Here is a 26,322-nt window from a genome sequence, read left to right as displayed (position 1 = left end):
AGAAAGGACGAAGAGGTACAAGAGGAAGAAGAAGTAACTGCAGAACCGAAGAGATTCACGATGCAGGAAGTGGCAGGGGATTTTCTTTATCTGAGGAGGCACTGTTAGTTTTTGAGGCACAGGACCCAAACGTGGAACGGTACGCAAAGGTTGCAGCCGTTCAGCATGTAATCCAGTGCTACCGTGTCATCTATGACGAGAAAAACAGAGCTACTACCCAGATACCACTGGATCGTTCTTTGAAGAGGGTAGATAGAATTGAATCCAGCAAGGAACCAGAACCTCAGGCATGAGAGAAGTTGCAGCTCGCCCTCCGTCCCCTGTTGCTGACGACCCTTCAGCTCTACCATCTCCCACCTCTTTTCCCTCCTCCAGTCAGTAACTCTTTTCTTTTTTTTTTAAACATCTTTATTGGGGTATAATTGCTTTATAATGGTGTGTTAGTTTCTGCTTTATAACAAAGTGAATCAGTTATACATATACATATGTCCCCATATCTCTTCCCTCTTGCGTCTCCCTCCCTCCCACCCTCCCTATGCCACCCCTCCAGGCGGTCACAAAGCACCGAGCTGATCTCCCTGTGCTATGCGGCTGCTTCCCACTAGCTATCTACCTTACGTTTGTTAGTGTGTGTATGTCCATGCCTCTCTCTCGCCCTGTCACAGCTCACCCTTCCCCCTCCCCATATCCTCAAGTCCATTCTCTAGTAGGTCTGTGTCTTTATTCCTGTCTTACCCCTAGGTTCTTCATGACATTTTTTTCCCTTAAATTCCATATATATGTGTTAGCATACGGTATTTGTTTTTCTCTTTCTGACTTACTTCACTCTGTATGACAGACTCTAGGTCTATCCACCTCATTACAAATAACTCAATTTTGTTTCCTTTTATGGCTGAGTAATATTCCATTGTATATATGTGCCACATCTTCTTTATCCATTCATCCGATGATGGACACTTAGGTTGTTTCCATCTCTGGGCTATTGTGAATAGAGCTGCAATGAACATTTTGGTACATGACTCTTTTTGAATTATGTTTTTCTCAGGGTATATGCCCAGTAGTGGCCTTGCTGGGTCGTATGGTAGTTCTATTTTTAGCTTTTTAAGGAACCTCCATACTGTTCTCCATAGTGGCTGTACCAATTCACATTCCCACCAGCAGTGCAACAGTGTTCCCTTTTCTCCACACCCTCTCCAGCATTTATTGTTTCTAGATTTTTTGATGATGGCCATTCTGACTGGTGTGAGATGATACCTCATTGTCGTTTTGATTTGCATTTCTCTAACGATTACAGTCGGTAACTCTTCTTGCCTGTTCACTCGATGCCAGCCCCTGTGTGCCAGCTGTTGTACTGTACCACTGTACTTTTCAAGGTACTGTACTGTAAGATTAAAAGTGTTTTCTTTATTTTTTGTGTGTTTTTTAATGTATTATTTGTGTGAAAAGTATTGTAAACCCACAGTACAGTACTATACAGCTGACTGTGTTAGTTGGGTACCTAGGCTAATCTGTTGGACTTACGAACAAATTGGACTTACGAACGTGCTCTTGGAACGGAACTCTCGTATGTAGGGGACTCACCGCATCTATTCTTTTTCAGATTCTTTTCCCGTATAGGTTACTCTTAATAAATTATTGTTTTATTTTTAAAAGCAATTAGCTACTTAATTTCCTTTGTGGTGCAGAAACAGAAGTTGAAGTTTCAGTGGTTGGTTTTTCCAATTGAGTTGCTCCCGGTGCATCTTACCCGTCATGGGTTTGCTTTCTCAGAACCGCACACCTGAGTCGGTCGTGGCTGTCAGGATCCCGCCATCCCCACCCGCCGCTGCTGGGTCTCAGGCCTTCGGTGGGAACCTGCCTTGTCCCCAGGTCCTTGGTCCGTCCGAGGGCACCCCGGAGGCAGGCACAGGTGGCTGGGAGCTTTTCAGGAGAGGCTCCCGTTGACCCAAGGCAGGCTGACCCTGTAAGGCAGATGCTGCTGACAGATTCCCCATTTTACAGATGAGAAGGGTGAGGCACAGACAGGCTGGGCCAGTAAGCCACGTTCCCACGGCTAGTCGGTGACGAGGCCGGACTGCAGCGGGTCTGATCCTAGAACATCTCCCCTGAAGCCCCGCCTGGGCCAAGGGGGCCATGAGTGATGGTTCACCTTCCATCACTGGGGTCACAGCCAGGGAGGGGCTGGGCCGGGCTGGCACTGCGGATCGCTCGGAGTTCTCCCCGATCCTGGCAGGACCCAGATCCACCCGTGTGTTCCCTGGAAGTTTTACCCCAGATGCATATGTGCCCTTGGTATTGATCTCCTGGCTGAACTGTGAAGCGGTGGGGCGGAGGCCTCGGCCGGCTCGCAGGGGAGGCGCTTCTGCATCCCGCCCTCACAGGATGGGCGAGCGTCTGACCTGCGGGCCTCAGCCTGCTCCCTGGCGTCCTTCGGCCCAGGCCCGTCGCGCTGAAGGTTGAGATGGAAACCCTCGTTTGCTTCCAGAATGAGCCCCAGCACCGCCCAGGAGCCGGCTGCAGGGCCAGTGGGCACAATGCAGAATGCTGCTTCCAGAGCTGCCGGCTCTAGAGGCGCAGTGGGGACAGCTTCCTTTGTGCGTGTGTATTCGTTACAGATACTGTCACCTGGAGCTCCAGACGTGCTCCCAGTGTGAGACTGCAGGGGTGTGTGGTGGCTTGCTTGTCTGTCTGTCTGTCTTGGGGCCTGTTTCGCCTGTGGTCAGCTGGCCCTGGTGAGTTGGGGGAGGTAGCTGGACAGCGTGACCAGGAGCAGCATGGACAGTGCAGGATTCGAGGTCCTGTCCTGGAGCCTGTGTCCCTCTGTGTCTGTCCCTGTCGCAGGCCTGCAGCCCGGACCCAGCTTCCCCTCCTGGCCCTCCCCCAGCCGGCTCTGGGGATCTGAAAGCCGGGGACGTGGCCATATGACAAAGCACATCTTAGATTTTAATACTCGGACTATATATAGACCTTCGGGGGCATGGCCTCGGAGCAACAGAGAAGTGAGGGAGAGAGTTTAAAGAAAAGTGCAGCAGGGCTGAAAAGAAGGTTTAAAAGCTGGTGCTGTGGATGATTTGGGCAGGAAAAGACTTGGAGAGAGAGATGGGAAACACACTTCAACCTACTTTAAGTTTCCTAGGGAAAATAGTGTTCACTGTAGTCACAGATAAGCTCACTTAGAAACTTAGGAAAGAAGGAGAATTAGGGTAGTTGATTGGGTGGTTGTATGCACGCACTGCTGTAGCGTACGTTATGTATGTATGTAATTATATATAATTAGCATATATATAAGGAATTGTATGAATTCATTGCTTTTTTTAAATTTGTTTTTCTTTTATGTTAATGCATTTGTTCTCACAAAGTGTTTACCTATAGACCAGAGACATCTTCTCTGTTGAAATTAAATTTTATTTTTATATACTTAGTCATGACAGCTGTGTTTGCATATTTAATTGGTTTTGGAGAAGTAGAGCTGTCACTGAGTGAAACATCAATTCCAGAAAAGACAGGGGGTGGATTTCTTTAAAGATAAATGTGAGCTGTAAGCAGACCCCTCAGTCCTGACCCAGCCCGGGTTGGGGGGCTGGCAGGGAGGTGGCAGGAACAGCGGGGGCAGGGACCCTGCCCTGCTGAAGGGCTCTGTCCCCCGGGCTGGTCCTGCCTCCCCTCCGGCTGAGTGAGCCTTACGGCGGCTGGGACGGTCCTTGTGGGAACGTGCCATCCCCGTGGGACGTCATCCCAGCAACTCACTGCCCTGCCAGACTCCGTGCTGTGGAAATAAACGTTCAAAGTCTGCACTTGATCAAAAACACGGGAAAAAGGACGGAGAGAGAGACAGACAGACAGAGAGCTGCGGCCAGTTCTTTAAGACCAGCTAACACTCAGGACACAGAGAGCTCCAGCTCCAGACTCGCAAGTGACAGCATGGGTTGCAGGGATCAAGGTTGCTGAGCGATTTGGCAGACAGGCCTGAGTTCAGAGGACACACGTGCTCAGGCCGAGTGTCCTGCCTGTTAGTTCACTGCCATGGGAAAGAATGAGCAGGGGTTTTTCTGGAGTGTTTGTCTGAGCCTTGTGTTGTCGTTGGGTTGTCATCACCTCCGCCTCGGGCGGGGGCACCGGAGTGGGAGTGGGGGGCGATTGCATCAGGCCCGGCCAGGGACCTGATTGGTCTGCCCCTCGTGGCTTGATTCACGAGCTAGAGGACTGAGCCCGAGGCAGCCTCATAGCCGCTTCCCTGCTGCCCAGAGACAGCCTGCCCGCTGGGGCTCCGTCCCCACTATTGGTGCCCGGAGAGGGGTCCCTGCCTGCCAGGGACAGTGGGAGAAGGCCGGGACACACTCCCCTGCAGGGACAGTCTCGATTTAAAATGCCGTCTCGTTCCTCGGACTGCTTTTTCCATGCCGTTGAGGTAAGATTTCTTGAAGCATCTCACGGTTCCCCTAAAGGCGGTACCCCGTCAGCTCTGCAGCTGGCGCAGGGTAGGTTTTTGGTCCTCTGGGTTTCTGCTTGGCCAGCCCCTTGCCTGGGAGCTGTTGGTAGGTCATGGCTTTGAACAACACTGGGAAAACTAAGGTGGCTTGTAATTTTGTAGGGGGTGGGGCCAGAGGGTTTTGTGACTGCTCTTACTATGCCCATCATTTTAGTATTTTCAATTTCAGCATATTCACATTACTTCTTCTCATCTTCTCCCTACACCTCAATGAGCACGAGGTGAGTGGCGGTGACAGGAGGAGGCACTGGGTGCTGTCTGCTGCACTGAGGACCCTAGAAACGGAGAACAGCTGGAGTCGCGGAAAGTTAGGATTTCTGCGGGCCTTCTGTTGCTTTGTTTGTTCTCACAATTGGTTCAAGTGTAAAATGTCCAGTTCCAAGACCGCCAGCAGTATTTTAAAGGAATTCTGTTGCTTCCCAAGACAGGTGGTAGAGAAGTAGCTCACACACTCTGGTTTGGCCATGTGTCCCCGAGGTGTCTTGGGTGTTGTAAGAGCCTGTGTTGTGATCCCACGGTGCCCTGCGCATCCACGGGTGGGGGCGGGGGCGGAGAAGGGAAGGGGAGTGTCGATGGGCGTGGCCTGCAGACCCGCAGCCTCTGGTCACCTGCCGCCTGGAAGAACAATTATACATGTGTTGGAGCGCTGCTGTCCACACATTTCCTGTTTATTTTGTTTCAGTGTTTATTTCTGAAAACCCAAGGTTGTTCATCTGTAAGTGTCACCGCCTTGTGTTGCAGGATGTTAAAGTCTTTAGCGAAGACGGGACGAGCAAAGTGGTGGAGATACTGGCGGACACGACAGCCAGGGACCTGTGCCAGTTGCTGGTTTACAGAAGTCACTGTGTGGACGACAACAGCTGGACGCTGGTGGAGCACCACCCGCACCTGGGATTAGGTAGGGAGCAGCTCCGGGTGGGGGGGAGCAGCTCCGGGTAGGGGGGGAGCAGCTCCGGGGGGGGAGCAGCTCCAGGTGGGGGGGAGCAGCTCCGGTGGGGGGCAGCAGCTCCGGGTGGGGGGGAGCAGCTCCGGTTGCGGGGGAGCAGCTCCAGGTGGGGGGGAGCAGCTCCGGTGGGGGGCAGCAGCTCCAGGTGGGGGGGAGCAGTGGGGTGCTCGGTGGGCCTTCAGGTGAAGACCTCTGCCGCCAGATGCCAGACTGTCACTGCAGTGTCCCCTGCCAGCCAGCGTAGCAGGCGGTCTGTGTGTCGTCCTCCATGCTCCTGCCTCTTTTTCCTAAAATCTCACCTTCCTCCCTCCCAGGCCTCTCTCCCCTGGTGCTTTCAGAATCTCGCTCTTGCACAGTTTGAAGCAGTAACTCCCAAGAGCTCAGCCACAGGAGGAGGGAAGGGTCCCTGTGACTTGTCCGCAGGAGTCGCTGTGAGTGGCTCAGGGGCTCGCTGCACACCTGTGGTCTGGGTGTGCAGCCGGAGGCGCCCTGGGGAGATTCTGGCATCACTGCAGAGAGCAGCTCTCTACCTGACGGGGTCGGGGAGCCATGGTGACAGCCTGTAGGAGGGCACGGGGAGGCCCCCGGGAGTCGAGGGTTGCCATAAAGCAATGTCACCTAAGCTTGAGTCTCACACAGTGTCTCTGAGTGATTCGAGAGAGCAAGAGATTATTTTTAAATAGGTGCTATTTACAGAACTCATTGAGGTCTTTGATTGGTTGGTTTGTTTGGTTTAGGCGGCTTATTTTCAGGTAAAGAAGCTTTTCAGACTTCCGTTGAAATTCTTTTTGGATAACGTACGGTGCTTCCAAATCATAGGCACATATTTAAAACTAGAATTTTTTCTGAATCAACAGCTCTATTTTCTTCTGTGTCTCGAAGGAGAGAAAAACTACACCGCTTGCAAACTTCTTCCCATAGTTTAACATTTTTCTCTTGACCTTTAAGAATGACAAAGAAATTGAAATTAAGCCTCTAGGTCTGGAATATTCTTTCACTAAATGGCATTTGGGCAACTCATATCGTACAGTCTAAGGTTACATGACACGAGGTACATTTGAGTTGGCGTTGCTGGAAGTCACGTGTTCTGGCTCCCCTGTGCTATCAGACAGTGTGCGTTGTAAAGTGAACGCTAAGAACTCCACCTTGTTTCTTTCCCGTCACTACGGATCTTCAGTGCACTTGTGTGTCATCAGATGCTTTGTCCTTCGTCCCCAGCAGCCTTCTCCTGACAGGTACATTCAGTGGTGCCACAGCACAGCGACCGGCTGGCAAGCTCCAGTTTGAGACATCCATAAATGGTCCCGAGTGGTCTGATAGGGTCACCAAAAGCATCTGTTGACACACAAGTAATTTGGAAACTAAACAGTAGTCGGAACCCTGCAGTTTTTATGGACACACGTGCACACACATGTATATACAGATACATATACACATGCATGCATACACGTGTATATATACCCATATACATGCATACACACACACATAGAGAATTACAGTAAGTCCCCTACATACAGACCTTCAAGTTGCGAACTTTCAAAGATGCAAATGTGCATTCCATCAACATCAGGCGTGAGTGAAGTTGCAGCTTGCCCTCCTTCTCCTACTGCTGTCGATCCTTCAGCTCTACCATCTCCCACCTCCTCTCCCTCCTCCAGTCAGTAACTCTTCTTCCTGTTCACTCGATGCCAGCCCCTGTGTGCCAGCCGTTGTACTGTACCACTGTACTTTTCAAGGGACTGTGCTATAAGATTAAAAATGTTTTCTTTATTTTTTGTGTTTGTTTGTTTTTATGTATTATTTGTGTGAAAAGTATTGTAAACCTATCACAGTACAGTACTATGCAGCCGACTCTGTTAGTTGGGTACCTAGGCTAATTTTTTGGACTTATGAACAGACTGGACTTACGAATGCACTCTCGGAACGGAACTCATTCGTATGTAGGGGACTTACTGTAATTTTAAAAATGCATCTGCATAGTTGGAGCCAAATATAAGTAACGAATATTGTTGAAAGACCATTCAAAAGTCTGACTGTGCTTTTAATTTGAAAAGAACTATGAAAAAACTTCTGTAGATATTATAATACGTGAATATCACTGTCCACACCTAGAGAACATAACGGAATGGATGCAGATACACAGAACATTGTCCCATAGGGACTGCTTGAGAAATTCTGATTCCATTGTTATGTGGTAGCACTTGATTTCTGCAGCATCGTATAGTAGACGATAAACTTGGAAAATGATCAATCAGTTGAAAATTTATTCTGAGGGAGTAAAATACGAAATGCACATGCACACACCACTCTCAGAGATGTGATGTCCATACGTTTTATTCTGTATTCTTTCTCTTATTCACAGATGGATTGACATACTCCCCTTTAGGGGACAATAGTTTATTATAAAACCAAGTAAAAAGGGAAGAAAAGAAAAAAAGGAGAGGGGCAAGTAAAATGATGAAACAAATAAAAAAGAACATGTGGATCAAATTTTAGATCCTGGTTGACAAAAAGAAATCAGTGAGCTGACCTTCAGATGCACGAAGCCCCCTTAGAGGAGTCTTCCTCCCCTTCTCCCACGAGCTCCTTTCTCAGGAGCAGCGAGGGGACGCATTGTCCTGATGCCTGGGTTCTGCAGGTGTTAGTTCCACCAAGTCAGTCATGCCCTCCTGCAAGGGCAGGGCCCAGGGAAACCTCCCACTCTCCACACAGAGCTTATTGCATCCCCGGCCCTGTGTCTTCCCTGCCAGTTCTTGTTTGTGATCCAAGCCTATGATTTAATATTGGTTTTGATCCGTTAAGTTGTTATTTAGGTGAAAATCCTCTTCCTTCCATTATCCGCCAGCATGTAATGGTCAGATGCCCAGTGGTGGGAAGAGGAAGGTCCAGTTCCCTGTTTGATGCCTCCCGTGGGGCAGGGCTGTGGGAGGGCCTTTCACGGCTCCCTGTGGTGTTTCAGCATAAACCCCCTTGGGTGGGGTGTGCAGCGTTCTCTGTGATTGACAGCGTCCTGGGCGTGTTCCTGTGTCCCCTGGCACACGAGTCCGCCGCCCCCATTCTCAGGGCAGAGCCACCAGCCCTGCCTCCCCAGTCACTGATTCTCCCTTTAGAAGGTCACTTTCTCATGGGGTGTACGTCGGGGATGCTCCTGGGACCTGCACATACACGAGGCTGGCGGCTCAGGCCGAAGGGAGATGATGCTTGCAGATCCCTAAGGCCGGTGGTTCCACCAGTCCCCAGTAATGGAGGGGTGAGCAGCCCACTCTTACAGCACTGAGTTGATGTATAGCCTTAGAAATTGAGGATTTCCAAGCACAATTACGATGCCGATCTTTGCAGCTAGATATCATATCCTTAACAGTATTAAACCTTTTCGCGCTCAGAAACGAGCGATGATTTAGGAGACATGGGGCAGTTTCCAGGATGGCCATTCGAGACGGCTTCCTTTCCACTAGCAGGAGACCACGTGCGTGTGTGAGGTCCGCAGCCCCCGAGGGTACCCGCGGGGCCAGAGCATCAGGCTCACAGAGGGGCAGGAACCGCGGCAGCTGCCGGCGCGGGCAGCATCTCTTGCTGGAAGGACCCTCTCTGCCATCTCTCTGAACTGGGCTTGTTGCCAGAGCCAGGTCCAAGGGCCCTTCCTGGTCCCCAGTGTGGGCTCCTGCACCACTTGCTGGTTTGAAGAGTTGGGGCAGAGCCCTGAGTGCATAGTGGTCTTAGGTGACCGTGTCCTGTGTTTCCTGATTTCCCGGGAACTCATACCTTTCCTGATCTCTCCAACCATTACTGGCCTCAAAAGTCCAGCCTGGATGGGATGTTTCGGCTCCAGTATTTTGGGTAGAGCTCAGACGTGGAACCACTGTCCCCAGCCAGTGCCACCGGACAGCCCCCGAGTCCAGCCAGCAGGGGCTGGGATGGGGCCGTTGCCCTCCTGTCTGCAGGTGAGCAGCCAGGCTCACTTCAGCCAGGACACCTTAATAGGTAGAGGGCATAGGGATGTTACACAGCCAGCCTGCAGCTGTATCAAGTACACAAACTGTATTTTAAAGGAATCTCGAAAAACAGGAACTTTGGCATGAAAAATAGCATCTTGGTGCCCCCCGTGAACTTGAAGATGGGCCCACCTGTAAGCTCCATCCCCCTGGGAGTGCAGCGGCTCCCACAGGCAGGCCCTGAGTGACCACGGGCGTCAGAGTGGGTCAGCGGGAGAGGCTGGGACTTAATTTTAAGCCTGGGGCACCGTCACCGAGGAGGGTCACAGCCGGGTCCTGTGCACCTCAAGGATTTGGGGGGTTCTGTTGTCGTGTGAATCAGGACGAAACACCTCAGGAAGAAGCAGGAACCCTTCCTCGGGCTGTTCGCTGCTCTGGGTTTGTTCCTGGTCAGATGAGAAGGGCGTGACGGCCGCCCTGTGGCGTGACCGGTGCCTCCAGATGCTGACATGTGCACAGACCGGCCGGGGAGGAGCGGCCGCCTTGCCTTCAGCCTTGGGGCTCAGAGCGGCCTCTGCAGGCTGATCCTTTTCTATCTCTGTCTCTGTGTCTGTTACCTCTGAAAGGCACCAAATGACACCCTTTCCCCACTAAAATACACACCTAGCGGGGAGGCTGCTTACGGGGCAGATCCAGACGTCAGGATGTTTGCTGTGGGCGTGTTCTGCTGCACACAGCTCCGCACAGCCCGGGAAGCCCGGGGCAGCTGTTCAGCGCTCCCGTCTCTGTGACGTGGGCTGCGCCAGGCGGTGAGGGGCTTCAGGGGGCAGTGAGGTGGGATGCTGACGCCTCCCAGTGCCCTCGGCTGGGTGCTGGGTCTGCCAGCCCCACCTCACCCCTCGGGACCGCCCAGGTTTCTGCCGAGGACTCTTGTGTCTGCTGCACGGCCCCAGAAGTAAGATACGCTGCTTTTTTTAGTTGAAGTGTAGTTGATGTACAGTGTTGTGTTCATTTCTGCTGTACAGCAGAGCGACTCAGTTATCCACGTATATACATCATTTTTTATATTCTTTTCCATTATGGTTTATCACAGGATGTTGAGTATAGTTCCCTGTGCTATACAGTAGGACCTTGTTGTTCATCCATCCTGTATATGCTAGTTTGCATCTACTGACCCCAAACTCCCGATCCTTCCCTCTCTCTCCCCCACTCCCCCTTCGGCACCACAAGTCTGATCTCTGTGAGTCTGTTTCTGTTTCGTAGGTAGGTTCATCTGTGCCATACCTTAGATTCCACACGTAAGCGATATCAAATGGTACTTCACTATGATAATCTCTGGTTGCATCCATGTTCATTATTTTATTCTTTTTATGGGTGAGTAATATTCCGTTGTATGCATATCTGTGTACCACGTCTTCTTTATCCATTCCTCTGCTGATGGACATTTCGGTTGCTTCCCTGTCTTGGCTGTTGTGAATAGTGCTGCTGTGAACATAGGGGTGCATGTATCTTTTTGAATTAGAGTTTTGTACAGGTATATGCCCAGGAGTCGGATGGCCATCATTGAGAAGTCTACAAAATATGCTTTTTTTTTTTGAGTTGTCTGAGTTTTAAATGTCTTTCATGTAGAGTATGGTGGCGGCATAGATGCTGGCCTTAGTTCCGGAAATCAGAAAACTACAGATACCCTTTGAGGGACGTCTTCCTCTTCCATTTGTACAAAAAGTCCTTTTGGATGAAAAGTCACATGGCAGTTTTACTTAAGGCCATTGTGATCATATGACATCTGTAGCTGGTGATGTGAGCGTTTAATACTATTGCCTGAGGTCATCTGAAAATATGTGTCTTTAGAATCAGAGAGAAAATCAGACCTGGACAAAAAGAGCTTTGAACTGAGGTTGTCCCAGTGGCCTTTCAAAAGCTGTGAGCACAGGTCCTGGGCCTTCAGTGGGAGGCCAGGCCGACAGCTCTGGCATCTCTGAGGAGCTCAGTCCTGGTCCCACCACTGGCCGCAGAGGGTGCAGCGGCCTTGGTTTCCACCTGTAGGTCTCCCAGGCCTCGTGGGGTCAGCGGAGTGGCCTGGGGCAGAGAAGCACCTCCTGTCGGGACTGCTGACAGTCTATTCACGCTGCCGTATGCGGCTGTACCAGGGTAGCTAGGCCTGGGAAGAGAGGATCCTGCCTGGGTTGCAGCATCCTGGGGCCCTATCGAGCCAGTGGCTCCCGCTGGGAGGGCCCTGTGCCCCTGAAACTCGACATCTGCCTTGTCCTCCCTTAGGTCCACCTCGCTCTTTTCTTTCTCCTTATTTTACCTGGTAAAAAATTTTAATTCTATAAACCAGCCATCAGCAGGTTATTGGGTCATAGTTGTTTTTTTCCCCATAACCACAGAAATGTTTTCTCTGAACAAAAATCTCAAGGAAAGTCATGGGTTTGTCTTAAATGAATGACATTGTGCTAACCCCTATCTTGGCAGCAGACATAGCTGTTGTAACCGTGCTCAGGCTGCCCCTGGTTCTTCCCCTCTGTCCTGGGGGCGTCCTCAGGCAGGGTGTGCGGTTCCTGAATCGCTTGCCAGTGCCCGCTTCATCCGGGGACCAGTGAGCCTGTCTGTGGCTCACTGGTGGTGCCAGGTCTGGCCCTTCCTGAGGTGCCTGAGCTTTCTGTTCATCGTGGGGAGGAACTTCAGGCTTTAACTATGTCTCTACCGAGGACAGCCCGTCCTCGTGTGCCCTGTGTGCCCGCGGGGCCCGGCTCAGACCCCTGGCCTGGTGACTGTCCTTCGTGGACAGGAGTTCTCCCACGTTCGCAGATGGCTTTGACTCAGGAACGCTTTCACCCTGCACCTCGTCCTTCCTGGGGATTCCGCGCTGGCTGTGTGCAAGGAAGCGGGAGCTGGGAAGGGCCGACGGAGCGTTCGTGTCAGTTTCGTGGCATCTCCTGCTCCGCCGTTTGGGCCTCAGTTCACACGTCGAAACCGCCCTGGGCTCGTTTGCTCCTGTCGCGTATCCTGTTATTGAACGTGGTTGGTTCCCTGCCGCCCGGTCAGCAGGCTGTGCAGGGACACGTGAGGGCGTCAGGCCACGTGCCTCTCATGTTCCACGTGGAGCCAGAGTGTCGGACTGTGAAGGAAACACCGCCCCAGGTGATGCCGCTGCTGAGTCAGGCACCGAAGCGTGTGTCCGTGCACGCTCCCCCGAGTGCTGTGCCACGTGTGTGTCCTTCCCAGCGGCACAGTCCCGCCGTGAGAACAGCTCCGGGGTGTGCGTGATTAGCGTGGGCTCCAGCGGACAGCCGGGCGTGGGGACGGGCTGCCTGCTGGTAGCCCACTCCCTCCCGTGTTACGCCCTAACACCCTCCTAGGCAGCTGAGTTTCACGAAATCAAAGCCGTCCTGCTTCTGCCCCCCACCTCTACCCACCCGCCCGTGCGTCCTCCTTGCTCAGAGCCTTCCCACTGTCCTGTGTCTTGGGACATTTTCCCAGTCATTAGAGTCCCTGTTCTTTCCAAGAGTTGACATTTCTTAATTTAAAGGCAGAATCACCTGCGCAGAGTCTTTTTTTGATGCCAAATTGAGAAGAAGTATATGAAAGTTAAGACTGACCTGAGTTCCTCATACTCTGTGTCCTAAGACCTCCTATGCATTTGAGATAACACATTAGAGGTTTCGGTTTACTTTTGGTTCTTGACCTCGTCTTTGCTCACGAAGTTTGAAGAGGAACAGAAAAGTCAAGCAGATTTTGTAATTGGTTGTGAGGCTGCCTTGAAGGTTCTGCCTGTTTATCTCACACAGTACTTTTCCTCTGCAGAAAGGTGCTTGGAAGACCATGAGCTGGTGGCCCAGGTAGAGAGCACCATGGCAAGTGAAAGTCAATTTTTATTCAGGAAGAATTATGCAAAATACGAGTTTTTCAAAAATCCCACGGTGAGTCTTTTCTCTTTGAGTCTGGGGTTTGGCACTCTTGAAATCTTGCAGTTTATACTTGAGTTTCGTAGTAGCAGGTCACAAAATAACTGAGATGTAACGGGTGGCAGTTGGGTTTGAGAATCTGAGTGGCTAGTTAACTAAGCAATCCTGGCTTGAAACTCTCTCTCTGATGCTTAACTAAGTGCCTCTGTTCTGGCCGGAGCTAACCATCACCTTCTCCCAATAGCTGGAGTGGGAGAGGGGCTTAGTCTCTAGGCGTAACTTAGTCAAATACTCAGCAAAATAAAAACTCATTATTCTCTGCAAATAGCAAGTATTACTTTGGGATTATTGGGGGAAGAATCAGTAGAGAAATCAAAATCCAGGTGGGTTGAGCTACTCTCCTTGATTTTTCTTTTCTTTTCTGCTTTTTGCGGGGTGGGGCCCTTGCCTTGTGGGATATCAGGATGGAGCTCGTACCTGCCGTGGTGTGAGCGCCAGTCCTAATTCTGAGTTACAGCAGCAGCAACTGGGTGGGGGGGGGGGGTCCCAGCATCAACTTCTGGTTCTGATAGTTCAGCTGCTTTTTCATTGAAAGGAAGAAATTTGGTAGCTACTTTTGGGCGATGCACCAGAAAAGGCCTCTTCACATCTCTGCGCATCTCCTAGTTTCAGGGGTTCTTTATCTCATGCCACGCGTCTGTGTCCCTGAGTTAGGACACGCGGCAGCCCTCTGCCTTGGTGCAGTGCCAGACGTGGGTCATAGTGGGCATCACAGACACTCCAAACTTGGTGCAGCGTTGAAGGGAAAATGCAGTCCGTTGAAGCCAGTGTCTCCATTGTGTGATAAAGGGACAGAAAGCACTGCCATTTTAAATACAAATTGTACATAATTTTACCTGGAGGAAAGTTTTCGGTACTGGCATACCTGTAAGTATGCTTTTCCCCACTCTTAAGCTAACCTCTGACATCTTTGTTTTTCCATGGCCTAGAATTTCTTCCCAGAACAGATGGTTGCCTGGTGCCAGCAGTCAAACGGCAGTCAGACCCAGCTTCTGCAGGTACTGGGCAAGAAGAGGCTTCTGCTGGAGTCTCTGCGTAGAAGCTCTCAGGCTGTCCTGGGGGCCTGGTAGGAGCCTGGAGCGGTTGCGTTGTTACTCATGTACGAGCCTTGGCCCCTCGTGGAATTTAGAGTCACCAGAAATGAGTGTTTCCCTGGGAAAGCTGCATGTAGCCAGGCTCCTTCAAAGCAAAACAAGCGCTTAGAAACAGGATACACTGACCTAGAGGCCATCGGGTGCCTCTCCACGCTTACTGCTGCCTCATGCTGTCCCGGGAAGTCAGGATATTCCTCTGCACCCCTAAAGACGTGTCTCTTAACGGCACGTTAAGTAGTAAGGGAATAAACCATTCCCTAAGGCAGCCAGCACTCTCCAGGTGGCACTGAATGTAAGAGAAAGTACTCGAATGTAGTTCCTGCAGAAGTCTGCCCTGAGCCCTCCTTTTCCTGCTGTGTTTCTGCCTCTGGAAGCTGAAAGCCGCTGTGCTGTGTCCTGGGCCCTCCACGCAGGGCATCTGCCTGCCCTGGGTGAGAGTTGTCATACTAAGTTATCGTGGCCCGTGCACAAGGAGGGTAAAGTGGTTTCCTGCTTTTTAGTTGCCTGATCCGAGACGGCTTGATGCTTGGTGAACGTGCACGGTGATGTCTTGAGGTGCCGGAAGCACTGCCCGGGGGCACCGGGACCTGCCCCGTTGGCCCATACCGTCTGCAGGAGGAACTGTGTCCCTCTCAGTCAGTGTAGGGGACCCACGAGGGTCACCCCAGATCTGGTTCCTCACCTACCTTCCCTGAAGAAAGAGGTGTGGCTGGTGGGAGGACTTAGCGGGGGAGCAGGCTGTCGCCAGGGTGTTCGTTCCAGGAGCTGGACAGACACTGGACACACAGCTTTCGCTGGAGGGCACGCGGTCAAAGTGACGGCCGGATGCTTACTCCCAGCCCACCTGCTCGTAATCGGTGCTCCTGGCACTGCTGTTGCCCCAGCTCTGAGGACCAGACTGGGATTTTTATGGGAAACCAGAATAAAAGGCAGGATGCTTAAACACACTGTCCATTAGGAGATTTATGACTTTGTGTTTTCTGTCAGAGTTAGAGAAGTCCATTTGCTTGTGTATGTTTAAACACTTAATTATGTTTTAGAACCCCGATTTAGATGGAAATTTTAAGACTTTTGAAAGGAAAAATATCACTTGAGAACACTCAGTTTAACCCCAAAACAGTATTTTACTAATTCGTAAAATGTTCCAGTGTCAGCGTTGCTGATATGTCTGCTTCCATATTTTCATGTCAGCATTATCTAACTTTTAAAATTTGCTCTTCAACAGAATTTTTTAAACTCCAGTAGTTGTCCTGAGATTCAAGGCTTTTTGCACGTGAAGGAGCTGGGAAGGAAGTCGTGGAAGAAGCTGTACGTGTGTTTGCGGCGATCCGGCCTCTATTGCTCCACAAAGGGGGCTTCAAAGGTGAGTCTTAAAGCCGTGACCGCCGGTCGCACCAGGCTGGGAGGGTTCCGAGTAAACGTGGGCTTCATTTTAAATTGCACCCTGGGCTCCGCCCAGCTCGTGACTTATTAAGCTGATTGTGTAGCAGCTAAACTCTGATTTCCTGGTGCACAGCCCCACCTGGGAAACCAGGTGATGACACAGACCTAGGGATCCCGGGGCTGTGTCACTGCCCCACCCCCAAGCTGGCCAGCCCGGGCCCCTTCTGTGGGCTGGGAGCAGAGCCTCCTGCCTGCCTGAGTCCCTTGAAAGATGCTAACTTAGTTTCTATAATTCGGAAGTTGGCATCCAAGCTAGCCGCAGGATATACGATTGATTATTGCCACCCTAATGGCAATCTAATACATGTTATTGTAGGTATTGCGTGGAATAAATTGGGGTTTTGTGCGCACCCCCAGTGGGAAGAGGAGGCGAGGGGTGGAAGACGGCTGCCCGCCTCCGAGGACAGTTGGGGTGTTGTGGGCTGGCCTTGCCAGGGTCTCCTTTGGTGTCTTTGCACCTCTGACCTACTCTTTCCTGTAACGTCTGAGGACGCCTGCCGTGGGAACGTACCCAGCTGACCTTGGCCTTGCTTTTACACCCGAGAGCTGCGGTCTCTTCTGTTCTCGAAGGAAAGAGGCGGGGAGGAGCTGGGGACCCCAGGGGAAAGTGCTGACCCAGCATCAGGCCACAGTCCTACTGCTCTGGGAGGTCAGGAGAGCAGCGGGCAGCCTTCGGCGAGGGGGCGTGGCCTCTGGGAGAAGGGGCGTGGTCACCAGGGAGGGGCGTGGCCGCAGGAGAGAAGGGGCGTGGCCGGCCGCCCTTCCTTCTGCAGATGGGGTCTTCATCAGATGCAGTGGGGAGGGTAACTTCCTGACTTCCCAGCTCTGATGTGTGGCTTATGCATCATCGTCATCGGTGCTGAGCCCAGGGATGCGTGTAGCCTAGAGCAGGCAACAGATGCGGGATGGGGAGTTCAGGAGGAGGTGGGACGGTTGCGGACGCAGCTGGACTCTGACCACGCAGCATAGCAAAGGTGCTGTGGGTCCTGCATTTGAGTGTGTGCTCCGAACCTTGACCTTAGCTTCCAGATCTTCTGGTTTTCACTCTATGGGGCTTTGATTTGGCAGTGTCAAATAACATTGTAACCGTTTTCTGTCTGGGAACTGGGAGGGTGGGTGTTTTTGGACGGGGGCTGCGGGATGTGGTTTTAATTTAGCACTTATTCTACACGATGGGTATAATCTGTAGACTGTCAGAGGGGAGAGGTGTTGAGAGCACGCACAGACTGCCCTCTGTTGACGGGGGCGTGAAACACTGGCTCTTGGCTGTGCTGAGAAGTTCTCCCCCGTTAAGTCTGACCACCTTCCTGCAGGAGCCCAGACACTTGCAGCTGCTGGCCGACCTGGAGGACAGCCGCATCTTCTCCCTGATGGCTGGCAGGAAGCAGTACGGTGCCCCCACGGACTATGGCTTCTGCATAAAGGTACCCCATCCGCAGCCCTTCCGAGATGCCCAGACAGCATCCCACTAGGCACTTTGGAATTAAACCAGGGACCTCCTTTCTTGGGTGCTGCTTTTTTTTGTTTGTTTGTTTTTAACAGAAACGTAGTTTCACACTAGATTTATTCATTCATATAAAAATATTTCTTGTGTGCTTATGACGTGTCCGTCCTTGAGTAGCTCAGATGCTCAGAGAGAAGCAGAGTCCGTGATGGACAATGCCCGTCGACGGGCCCAGTGGCTTAGGGACCGCCAGCCTGTCACTGGGTGGCCTCCAGCGTACTGAGTGAGCTGACACCTTCTGTGTGGGCTTGTTGTCCCCAGGACATTAGACTAGGGGTGACCACAGCTCTGCCCTCTCTCTGTGCACGTGCATGAGGACACAAACTCACACATACGCTCCCATGTGCACTCGTGCATGTGCATGTACACACCTGCACACACCTATGTGAACGAACACATGCACACATGTAGACATACGTGTGCATGCCTGTGTGTGCGTGCACGGGCACACACAGGGGGCTTCTCTCCACACTTTGGGGGCGCCCGCTCCTCCCCCGTCGGCGAAGCTGTGGTGATGCTGGGCATCGCACTAGTAGATATTTACTGAATACCCACTGTGCACGAGACCCTCTACTGAGGCTTCTACCTCCGTCGTCTTCCTGGGTCTTCGCAGGTGCTCACAGGGTGGGAACTGACCCGGCCCCATTGCCCACATCGGGTAGCCAGTGAGCGAGCCCGAGTCCCCCAGCCAGGCTGCCTCCTGAGCCTGCAGAGGAGACAGGGCACAAGGAGCCCGTCCCATCCGAAAATGCCGTCTTCTGCTTCACTTGGTGAAGCTTCTTTGGTTACAAGTAATACGAACTGACTTCAAACCAGCTAAAGGCGCAGGTGCACGGGAGGCTGGTGGGAAGTGGCCTCGGGAGGGGCTGGAGCCGTCGGGGCCCAGGCGGCCGGTGCTTCCTTCCCCCGGCCCACGTGCTGGGTGTCGCGGCCTCTGCTTCGCCCGCAGCGTCAGCGGACTCGGGCTGTCGTTCCGGCCCTGCTCCCCCTCCAGATTCCCGAGGTGGAGAGCTGGGCCGGTGTCCCCCCCAGCACTGACCCTCGGGCCTGCGGTCAGAGGGTTCCTGTGGACACCCGCCAAGCTTATGCCTGCAGGCTTTCCTCCGTCGCAGCCTGGCCCTGCCTCTGGGTGGGACCACCTGCCTCCGCTGCTTGCCCTGCTCTGGTCCCCTGCTCTGGGGTGACATTGGTCTCACCCCCTGGGCCTTTCCACGGGTCCTCAGATGCCCCAGAAGCCCTGAGCCCCGGGGGCTTCTCCCCACGGCGGCTCACCCAGCAGGCCCTCCCCACGGCTGTGTCCTCGGTCTTCCTGAGAAGCAAGTGAAGACGCCGCCTTCTGAGACCCCAGAGCAGGTCCCCGACCCAGGAATCAGCATTCTCTGCAGGGAGCTAGATGCCCCGTCAGCCGCCCCCACCTTGTGGTTTCTTTCCTGTTTGTCTCCCCCAGGACCTCCCGTGGGAGGACGGCTGACCACTCAGCTAAGTACTAAGTGGCCGCAGCCGCCCGGGGCCGGTCCGTGCCCGGCAGAGCATGAGTGATGCTCGGCACGTCCTGCCGTGTGTGGGCTCAGCCCTGCCTGACGGAAGGTGTGTGTCCGATTCCCTGTGATGCTCACGGGGTCTTCCTTCATCTCCTTTAGCCAAACAGAGTCAGGAACGAGGCCAAGGAGCTGCGGTTGCTGTGTGCCGAGGACGAGCAGAGCCGGACGTGCTGGATGACGGCCTTCAGGCTCCTCAAGGTGGGTCCCCTGCGGTCACCGCCTGCGTCAGCGCACCCCCTCCATGGACAGTGCCTGTCACCCTCCCACGTTCCGTCACCAGCTCCAGGAATCAAGGGTCCTCACACATTTTTCCAGAGTCTCAGAAGCTCCCCACAGAGCCTTAACGTTAGAGGAACCAGAGCCAGTCCCCAGCCTCGGCACTGTTGGCATTTGGGGCCAGGCAATGGGCCGTCCTGTGCTTTGCAGGACATTTAGCAGTCCCCTGGTCTCTCCCCGAGATGCCAGTAGCACCCCAAGCAGCTGAGACAACCCCAAATGTCTCCAGATGTTACCAAGTGTACCCTGGGTGTGGGGCGGGGGTTGAGAACCAATAGGAAGAAAAAGGTCGAGACCGGGGAGTCGGGTCAGGGAGGGTGCACGTAGGTCATCAGGAGGTTAATGGTTTTCCTGACGGAGCGTCAGACTCCCGAATTCTCAGAAAGCCAAGGCCATGAGGGAAACATAACGAATCAAGTGGCTCACCGTAGAGTCTCAAGGGAAATGGTGTCTCCTGACAATAATTCTAAAAGAAATGTCTTGCACGGACCCTCACGTGGGATCGCACCCGGCAGTGATTTCATAGAAATTGCCAAGATGACTTCACACGCCCTTTAGCACAAGCTCAGTGCACAGCAGGCGCAGCTCACTTGGATGTCCCACAAAATGTTCCTTTGCACGTACACACACCACGTGTCTGGAATTCCTTAGGTACATAAAGTCCTCGTGAGTTACAGGTTAGCTGACAAGACGAACTTGGCCAAAGTCAAGGGGCCTGTGGGGGAAGTGTGTTTGCTCAGCTGTGACCACCACATGCAGTGGTCTGGGTGTCTCTTTACAAAAATCCCCAACCCTCAACGAGGGTCCAGCTGGTCCAAGATTCTCGGCAGAGTCACTTAGATCAAGAGACAGTGGGAGGCTGAGCTCGGAAAACTCCTTGGAGATGCCACGGGCTCCCTGGAGAGGCAACCCGTGTTCCTCTCTCCCAGAATCTTCCTTTGTGTTTTTTGTCTTGTCACTGGTAAAACGAAAGAAGGTGTACACGGGACTTTCCTGGTGGTGTAGTGGTTAAGAATCCGCCTGCCCATGCAGGGGACATGGGTTCGAGCCCTGGTCCGGGAAGATCCCACATGCCGCGGAGCAACTAAGCCCGTGCGCCACAACTACTGAGCCTGTGCTCTAGAGCCCGTGAGCCACAACTGCTGAGCCCACAAGCCACAATTACTGAAGCCCGCGTGCCTAGAGCCTGTGCTCCGCAACAAGAGAAGCCACCCCAGTGAGAAGCACACGCACCGCAACGACACTCGCCGCAACTAGAGAAAAGCCCGCATGAATCAACGAAGACCCAACACAGCCAAATTAATTACTTAATTAACTAAAAATGGTGTACATTGAAATGTTACTGCTCTGTAACAGAAGAAGAAATGCCCTGTTACTGTAAGACACCGTGTGTCGTCGGCTGCGCCCTGACAAGCTGGTGTTAAATCCGAGTGCCCCTCAACAGGGGGCTGGCTCCCTGGCTTGAGGGACGTGCACACAGAGGAGCCCCCTGCGGCTGGAAAGGAACAGCTCCTCTCTGGGTCCCGTTGTGGGAAATTTTCCAGGATGTATTATTAGCAGTTCACAAGCAAAGTGCAGAATGTTGTGTAAAGAGGTCACCGCATTGGTGGGGCGAGAATGGAAATGCGTGTTTAGCTTCGCTGGCACGTGTGCAAACACGATACTGCAGGGGAACACAGAGGCCGCTCACGGGAGCCTGGAGGCTGCGGTGTAGATGGGGCAGGCGTGGAGGGAGACCTTCAAGGTTTTATATATTTGAGTGCTTTCTTTTCGTTTTTTCTGTTGCTCTGCAAAAATATTATCTGTTTTGGAAAAAACAAAAAGGAGATGAAAAAGGGACTGGTACTAATGCGTCGTGTTCCGTGGGTGACACGAGGCGATGTGGCAGCACCTCTGATGCCGTCTCACAAGGGCGGAGGGCGGGGGCCTCTTTGGCGCCATCGTGATGTGCCGAGGCGACCGGGCCGCGCTCACAGTGGCAGCGCCGCCTGGCTGTTATTAGTGCTAACGGTGCGAGCCCCGTATATGTTGACACAATGTGATGGCCGTTTTGGAGCATCCGCTGTGGGCCAGGTAGCGCCTCCCATCTCTGACCTCATTTGCTACTCACGGCAGCTCTGTACATACACGTACGACCGGTACAGGTGACAGTCCTGCAGCCCATGGCGCTGTGCGCCACGTGGCCACTGGCGTGTGGCAGAGTCAGCCCTAGGACCCCGATGTTTTGGCCCCAGAACTCCATCGCTAACCAGCACGCTTGCTGCCCCCGCGAGAGCCTCCAGGAAAGCTGAAGATCCGTCCAGTTCCAGCCATGGCCCCGTTGTCCCTGAGCGAGCAGCTGACTGCACATCCCACAGCGCCATCCTGTATGAGGGCGGGGCCTGGCTGGCCACGCCCTGGGGCTTCCTGCCTCTACCAAGGGGCCAGCACCGGCATCTGAAATGAGGAACCCTTACAAACATCTAGGTCTCCTCCCTCCCTGCCCCCGCAGCCGCCCCTGGCTCCAGTCACCTTGCTCAGGGGGGAAGCGTAGTTAGAAGACCAGCTTCTGTGTGATGTCCCCTGCCCTGCACCCACACGTTGCCTCCAGAACGGCGTGTGCTTTGCTCCGGGGACTTAACGCCCTTTGAAGCGGTGGGGAACCTTCTCAAAAGCCTCCTGTTTCCCTGGCTCTGCTGCGTCGCGAGCTTCTTGGATGGTGAGCGCTGGCTCAGTCCGCAGCCTGTCTCTCCTCCACGGGGAGACCGGTCTGCAGGCTGCAGGGACCTGGCCGCCTCTCCGCACCTCCCAGTTCTTGCCCTCTACGTGTTCTCGTGCCTGGGCGTCAACCTCAGATCCCCAGAGCTGGGACGGCCTAGCGCTCGGAACAGAAGAGACGCTCAGAAAAGTTGAGTTGAATGAAAGTGGCAACCGACCCAAACTCCCGTATCTGCGTTGGCCTCCCCCCTCTTTTTTTTTTTTTTTTTTTTGCGGTACGCGGGCCTCTCACTGTTGTGGCCTCTCCCGTTGCGGAGCACAGGCTCCGGACGTGCAGGCTCAGCGGCCATGGCTCGCGGGCCCAGCCGCTCCGCGGCATGTGAGATCTTCCCGGACCGGGGCACGAACCTGCGTACCCTGCATCGGCAGGCAGGCTCTCAACCACTGCGCCACCAGGGAAGCCCCTCCCCCTTCTTTTGAAACCGTTTCTCCCCCTTGCCTGCCGGATGTCATGGGCAGCGCCGGAGTCGGCCCGAGACGGCGCAGAGGGGGGCTTTGGACTAGGGACCTGCACCATCTCCAGAGGCCGGTTCTTCGGCCTCCGAGGGGGGTCTTGCTGCCACAGACCAAGGAAACGTTGGGTTGCCTCTTTTCGTGGTCTGTAGTGAGTGCTGAGAGGTCCCTCCCCAAGCTTTAACCCTCCGACACCCTTGCCCCCTAATAGTGGGTCGGATGTGCCATGTCCCTGTGTGGAGGACGCACGTCGGAGACCTCGGGCCTGAAGCTGATGTGTAAAGCTCTGCCCTCCCAGTGTCTCCAACTCTGACCAGGAAGCAGGTCTGTGGTGGCTGATGTTGGGCAATTTGGACGGTATTGAAATCCCAGGGCTTTTTTGAGAGGAAGGCCTGCTTTTGAATTAACCTAGACTTTCCTGTGCCTTTAAGTACCAACACTGGTACACTTTCTTTAAAAAAAATGATAGCTCGAGCCTCCAGAGGAGAAAACTGGCTAATACCTGCTCTTGTTCCTCTACCTGCTATTCCATTGTTTCCTAAATGATTTCGTAAAGACTACAGGGACAGCACAAGGAGTACGAAAACGGTGTTAGTTACCTACCGGCTCCTTCCCACCCCCTCCACCTTCTAGATGATTCTTAAGCTGCCCTAGAGATTCTTCCCCAAGAGCGAGGTCTTGCTTCATCAATACAGGTTTCTGTAGGGAACTCCCTGGTGGTCCAGTGGTTAGAACTCAGTGCTGTCACTGCCGGGGCCCTGGTTCAACTCCTGGTTGAGGAGCTAAGATCCTGCAACCCGCCCAAGCACAGCCCAAAAAAATAAATAAATTTTTTTTTAAAGTCTAAACCTCTTAAAGAAGCTAAAAAAAAAAGCACACAGGATTCTGAACTGAACTACTTGACATGGAGAAGACAGTTACAGTGGATGTTGGGCATGACAGCAGCCAGGGAGCCTCAGCCCTGGCACACAGGCGTTGTGGAGCCTGGGGCCAAGAGGAGGCGTCCAGCGCCCAGAAGCAGCGCAAACACGGAACGGTTCGCTGGGGGGCGCGGGGGCGTGCTGACCAGCTGTACAGAGCAGAGGCAAAGCATCCCGGCTCTGGTGATAACACCGTGATGTTTGCTGCCTGCTCGCACCTGCCCGGAGGGAGCTTCACGTCACCCCGTTTAATCATCATGAGAACCTAGGGGAAGGGGGGGCCCTCGCAGTACAGGTGAGGAGAGAGCGCCTGGAGATGGGCCAGCTGAGACTCCATGCCCCCCCCCACAGTGGGGGGCTTCTTAGGAAGCCCAGGTAGAGCTTGGGAAATGGCTCAGGTGTGTTTCGCCCTCCCGTCTGACGGTGCCACCTGCCTTCACGCTCACAGCCAAACTCATGGCCTCTCTGGATCCCAGAGTCCAGACCTGTGGTCCCTAAAAGCCAGTCCTCTGACTACTGAGAAGTTGGGGAGACATCTTCTCTAGTGCATAGCAAAATGAAACAAATACGGACAGTGTGGTCAGCTTCCCATGAAGCTAATTGTGCTCATGGTAACAGGTTTATTCTTTAATCTGAGACTGTGTCCTTTTTACTTAGTTAACCTTAAAATAGACTTTACAAAAGTCTGATGGTCTGATCTACCATTCTATCAACAATATTTTATAAACTATTGTTGATATGGTGGTAGATGAGTGGTTAATTTTTGGTGTGTGTGTGTGTGCTGTCTTATTTGGCAAATTCGTTGCCAAGCCTTAAGACAGTCACAGATTTTTTCCCCCAAATTTGATTGCTTTGTGAAATCTGAAAGAATGAAAGGCCCTGATATAGACCTTCTCTCTCATCTTCTTCCCTGCAAGGTGATCTCTCAAGTCTAGTGGTTCCCAGATTTTATTTTTATGTAGCAGAACCCTTTCCCCCTTCAGGCAAAATTTTGGATAATTCCTCAATATGTGAAATAGACAAAAAGACTGAATTACATGGCATCTCAGGTTATTGGTAAATGGCAAAAAAAAAATCCAATCTCAGCAGCTGTAACAGCAAAGACGGATCCAGCTCAGACATGGCAGGTGGCGTGGCCCCGTCATGACCTCAGCCGGGGAAGGGAAGGCAGAGCCAGGGCGTCTCCCATCCACAGAAGTGACACATGTCACTCCCACTCACAGGCTCAGGTCCATACTGCTTTCCTGGTCTGCCCCAGCCGCAGGGCCCAGGGAGAGTAAGCCCACCGTTTGACTCAAAAGCAGAGTCAGAAACTCCTGGCAGGCAGGCCAGTTACTAGCACACAGGTGCAGTTTCGATGTTTGTTCAGAAACAGCGGCCGCTCTCAGCATCCCCGAAGCGCATCTCACCCTGAAGCCCTTTGGAGACCCGCCTGCCCCATCCCTTTCTGTCTCCCACCCACACGCTGTGCCACGTGGTGTGTGAGCAACCCCCGGCCACCCTGTGTGAACTGCAAACACAGACACCTGTCTTTTCTACACAGACAGAAACAAGGGGGAATCGAAGTACGTGGGGAGTAGAAATGAAGGAAGACACGTAAAACCCAGTCATTTTTAAAATGGGAAAACTGAAGACATGCTATGCATATCCACCTACTATTGTATTTTAAATCAAGATGAAATGGACATTCTTTGCAAAAACAGAAAAACCTTAAAATTGACTGAAAAACGCAGAAGGAGAAATTGAGCTACATTTTTTTAAAAAAATGAGTTTCTCTACGCTTTGAGCAATATTCAAGCTCAGTGCTTGTGTAAACTGTCACAGAACCAGGACTAACACCATATGCTGAGGTTTTGGTCACCTTCACACTTCGGGGTTGTGCTGTCCTTTCAAATCCTGGTCGGACGTGGTTTCTTAAGTAGACACTGCAATTTGTTCTTTTTTTTTTAACATCTTTATTAGAGTATAATTGCTTTACAATGGTGTGTTTGTTTCTGCTGTATAACAAAGTGAATCAGCTATACATACACATATGTTCCCATATCCCCTCCCTCTTGCATCTCCCTCCCACCCTCCCTATCCCACCCCTCTAGGTGGTCACAAAGCACCGAGCTGATCTCCCTGTGCTATGTGGCTGCTTCCCACTAGCTATCTACTTTACGTTTGGTAGTGTACATATGTCCATGCCACTCTCTTGCTTCGTCCCAGCTTACACTTCCCCCTCCCCACGTCCTCAAGTCCATTCTCTATGTCTGCGTGTTTATTCCATCTTGCCCCTAGGTTCTTCATAACCTTTTTTTTTTTTTTTTTTTTTAGATTCCATATGTATGTGTTAGCATATGGTATTTGTTTTTTCTCTTTCTGACTTACTTCACTCTGTATGAGAGACTCTAGGTCCATCCACCTCACTAAAAACAACTCAATGTTTTTTCTTTTTATGGCTGAGTAATATTCTACTGTATATATGTGCCACATCTTTTTTATCCATTCATCTGTCGATGGATATTTACGTTGCTTCCATGTCCTGGCTACTGTCAGTAGAGCTGCAGTGAACATTGTGGTACATGACTCTTTTTGAATTATGGTATCCTCAGGGTATATGCCCAGTAGTGAGATTGCTGGGTCCTATGGTAGTTCTATTTTAGCTTTTTAAGGAACGTCCATACTGTTCTCCATAGTGGCTGTATCAATTTACATTCCCACCAGCAGTGCAAGAGGGTTCCCTTTTCTGCACACCCTCTCCAGCCTTTATTGTTTGTACACGTTTTGATGATGGCCATTCTGACTGGTGTGAGGTGATACCTCATTGTAGTTTTGATTTGCATTTCTCTAATGATTAGTGATGTTGAGCATTCTTTCATGTGTTTGTTGGCAATCTGTATATCTTCTTTGGAGAAATGTCTGTTTAGGTCTTCTGCCTATTTTTGGATTGGGTTGTTTGTTGTTTTGATGTTGAGCTTCATGAGGTGCTTGTAAATTTTGGAGATTAATCCTTTGTC

General features: G+C 52.3%; 1 protein-coding gene across 7 annotated transcripts in view; it reads left to right on the top strand.

Annotated features, from left to right (window-relative positions):
- GRB10 (growth factor receptor bound protein 10) overlaps positions 1–26,322 on the top strand; it is a 201,202-nt gene that overhangs the window by 149,766 nt on the left and 25,114 nt on the right. For all 7 annotated transcript variants that reach the window (XM_067745662.1, XM_067745661.1, XM_067745664.1 and 4 more), the window contains 6 exons: positions 5,231–5,387; positions 13,175–13,290; positions 14,265–14,333; positions 15,655–15,792; positions 17,186–17,296; positions 19,017–19,115. In XM_067745662.1, coding sequence (XP_067601763.1) covers positions 5,231–5,387; positions 13,175–13,290; positions 14,265–14,333; positions 15,655–15,792; positions 17,186–17,296; positions 19,017–19,115 — 690 coding nt within the window. The remainder of the gene's footprint in view (positions 1–5,230; positions 5,388–13,174; positions 13,291–14,264; positions 14,334–15,654; positions 15,793–17,185; positions 17,297–19,016; positions 19,116–26,322) is intronic.

This window comes from Pseudorca crassidens, chromosome 8 (assembly GCF_039906515.1).
Source record: "Pseudorca crassidens isolate mPseCra1 chromosome 8, mPseCra1.hap1, whole genome shotgun sequence".
In the NCBI taxonomy this organism is placed as follows: domain Eukaryota; kingdom Metazoa; phylum Chordata; class Mammalia; order Artiodactyla; family Delphinidae; genus Pseudorca; species Pseudorca crassidens.
The sequence above is the reverse complement of the archived record's forward strand: the minus strand, read 5'-3'. Positions and strand labels throughout refer to the sequence as shown.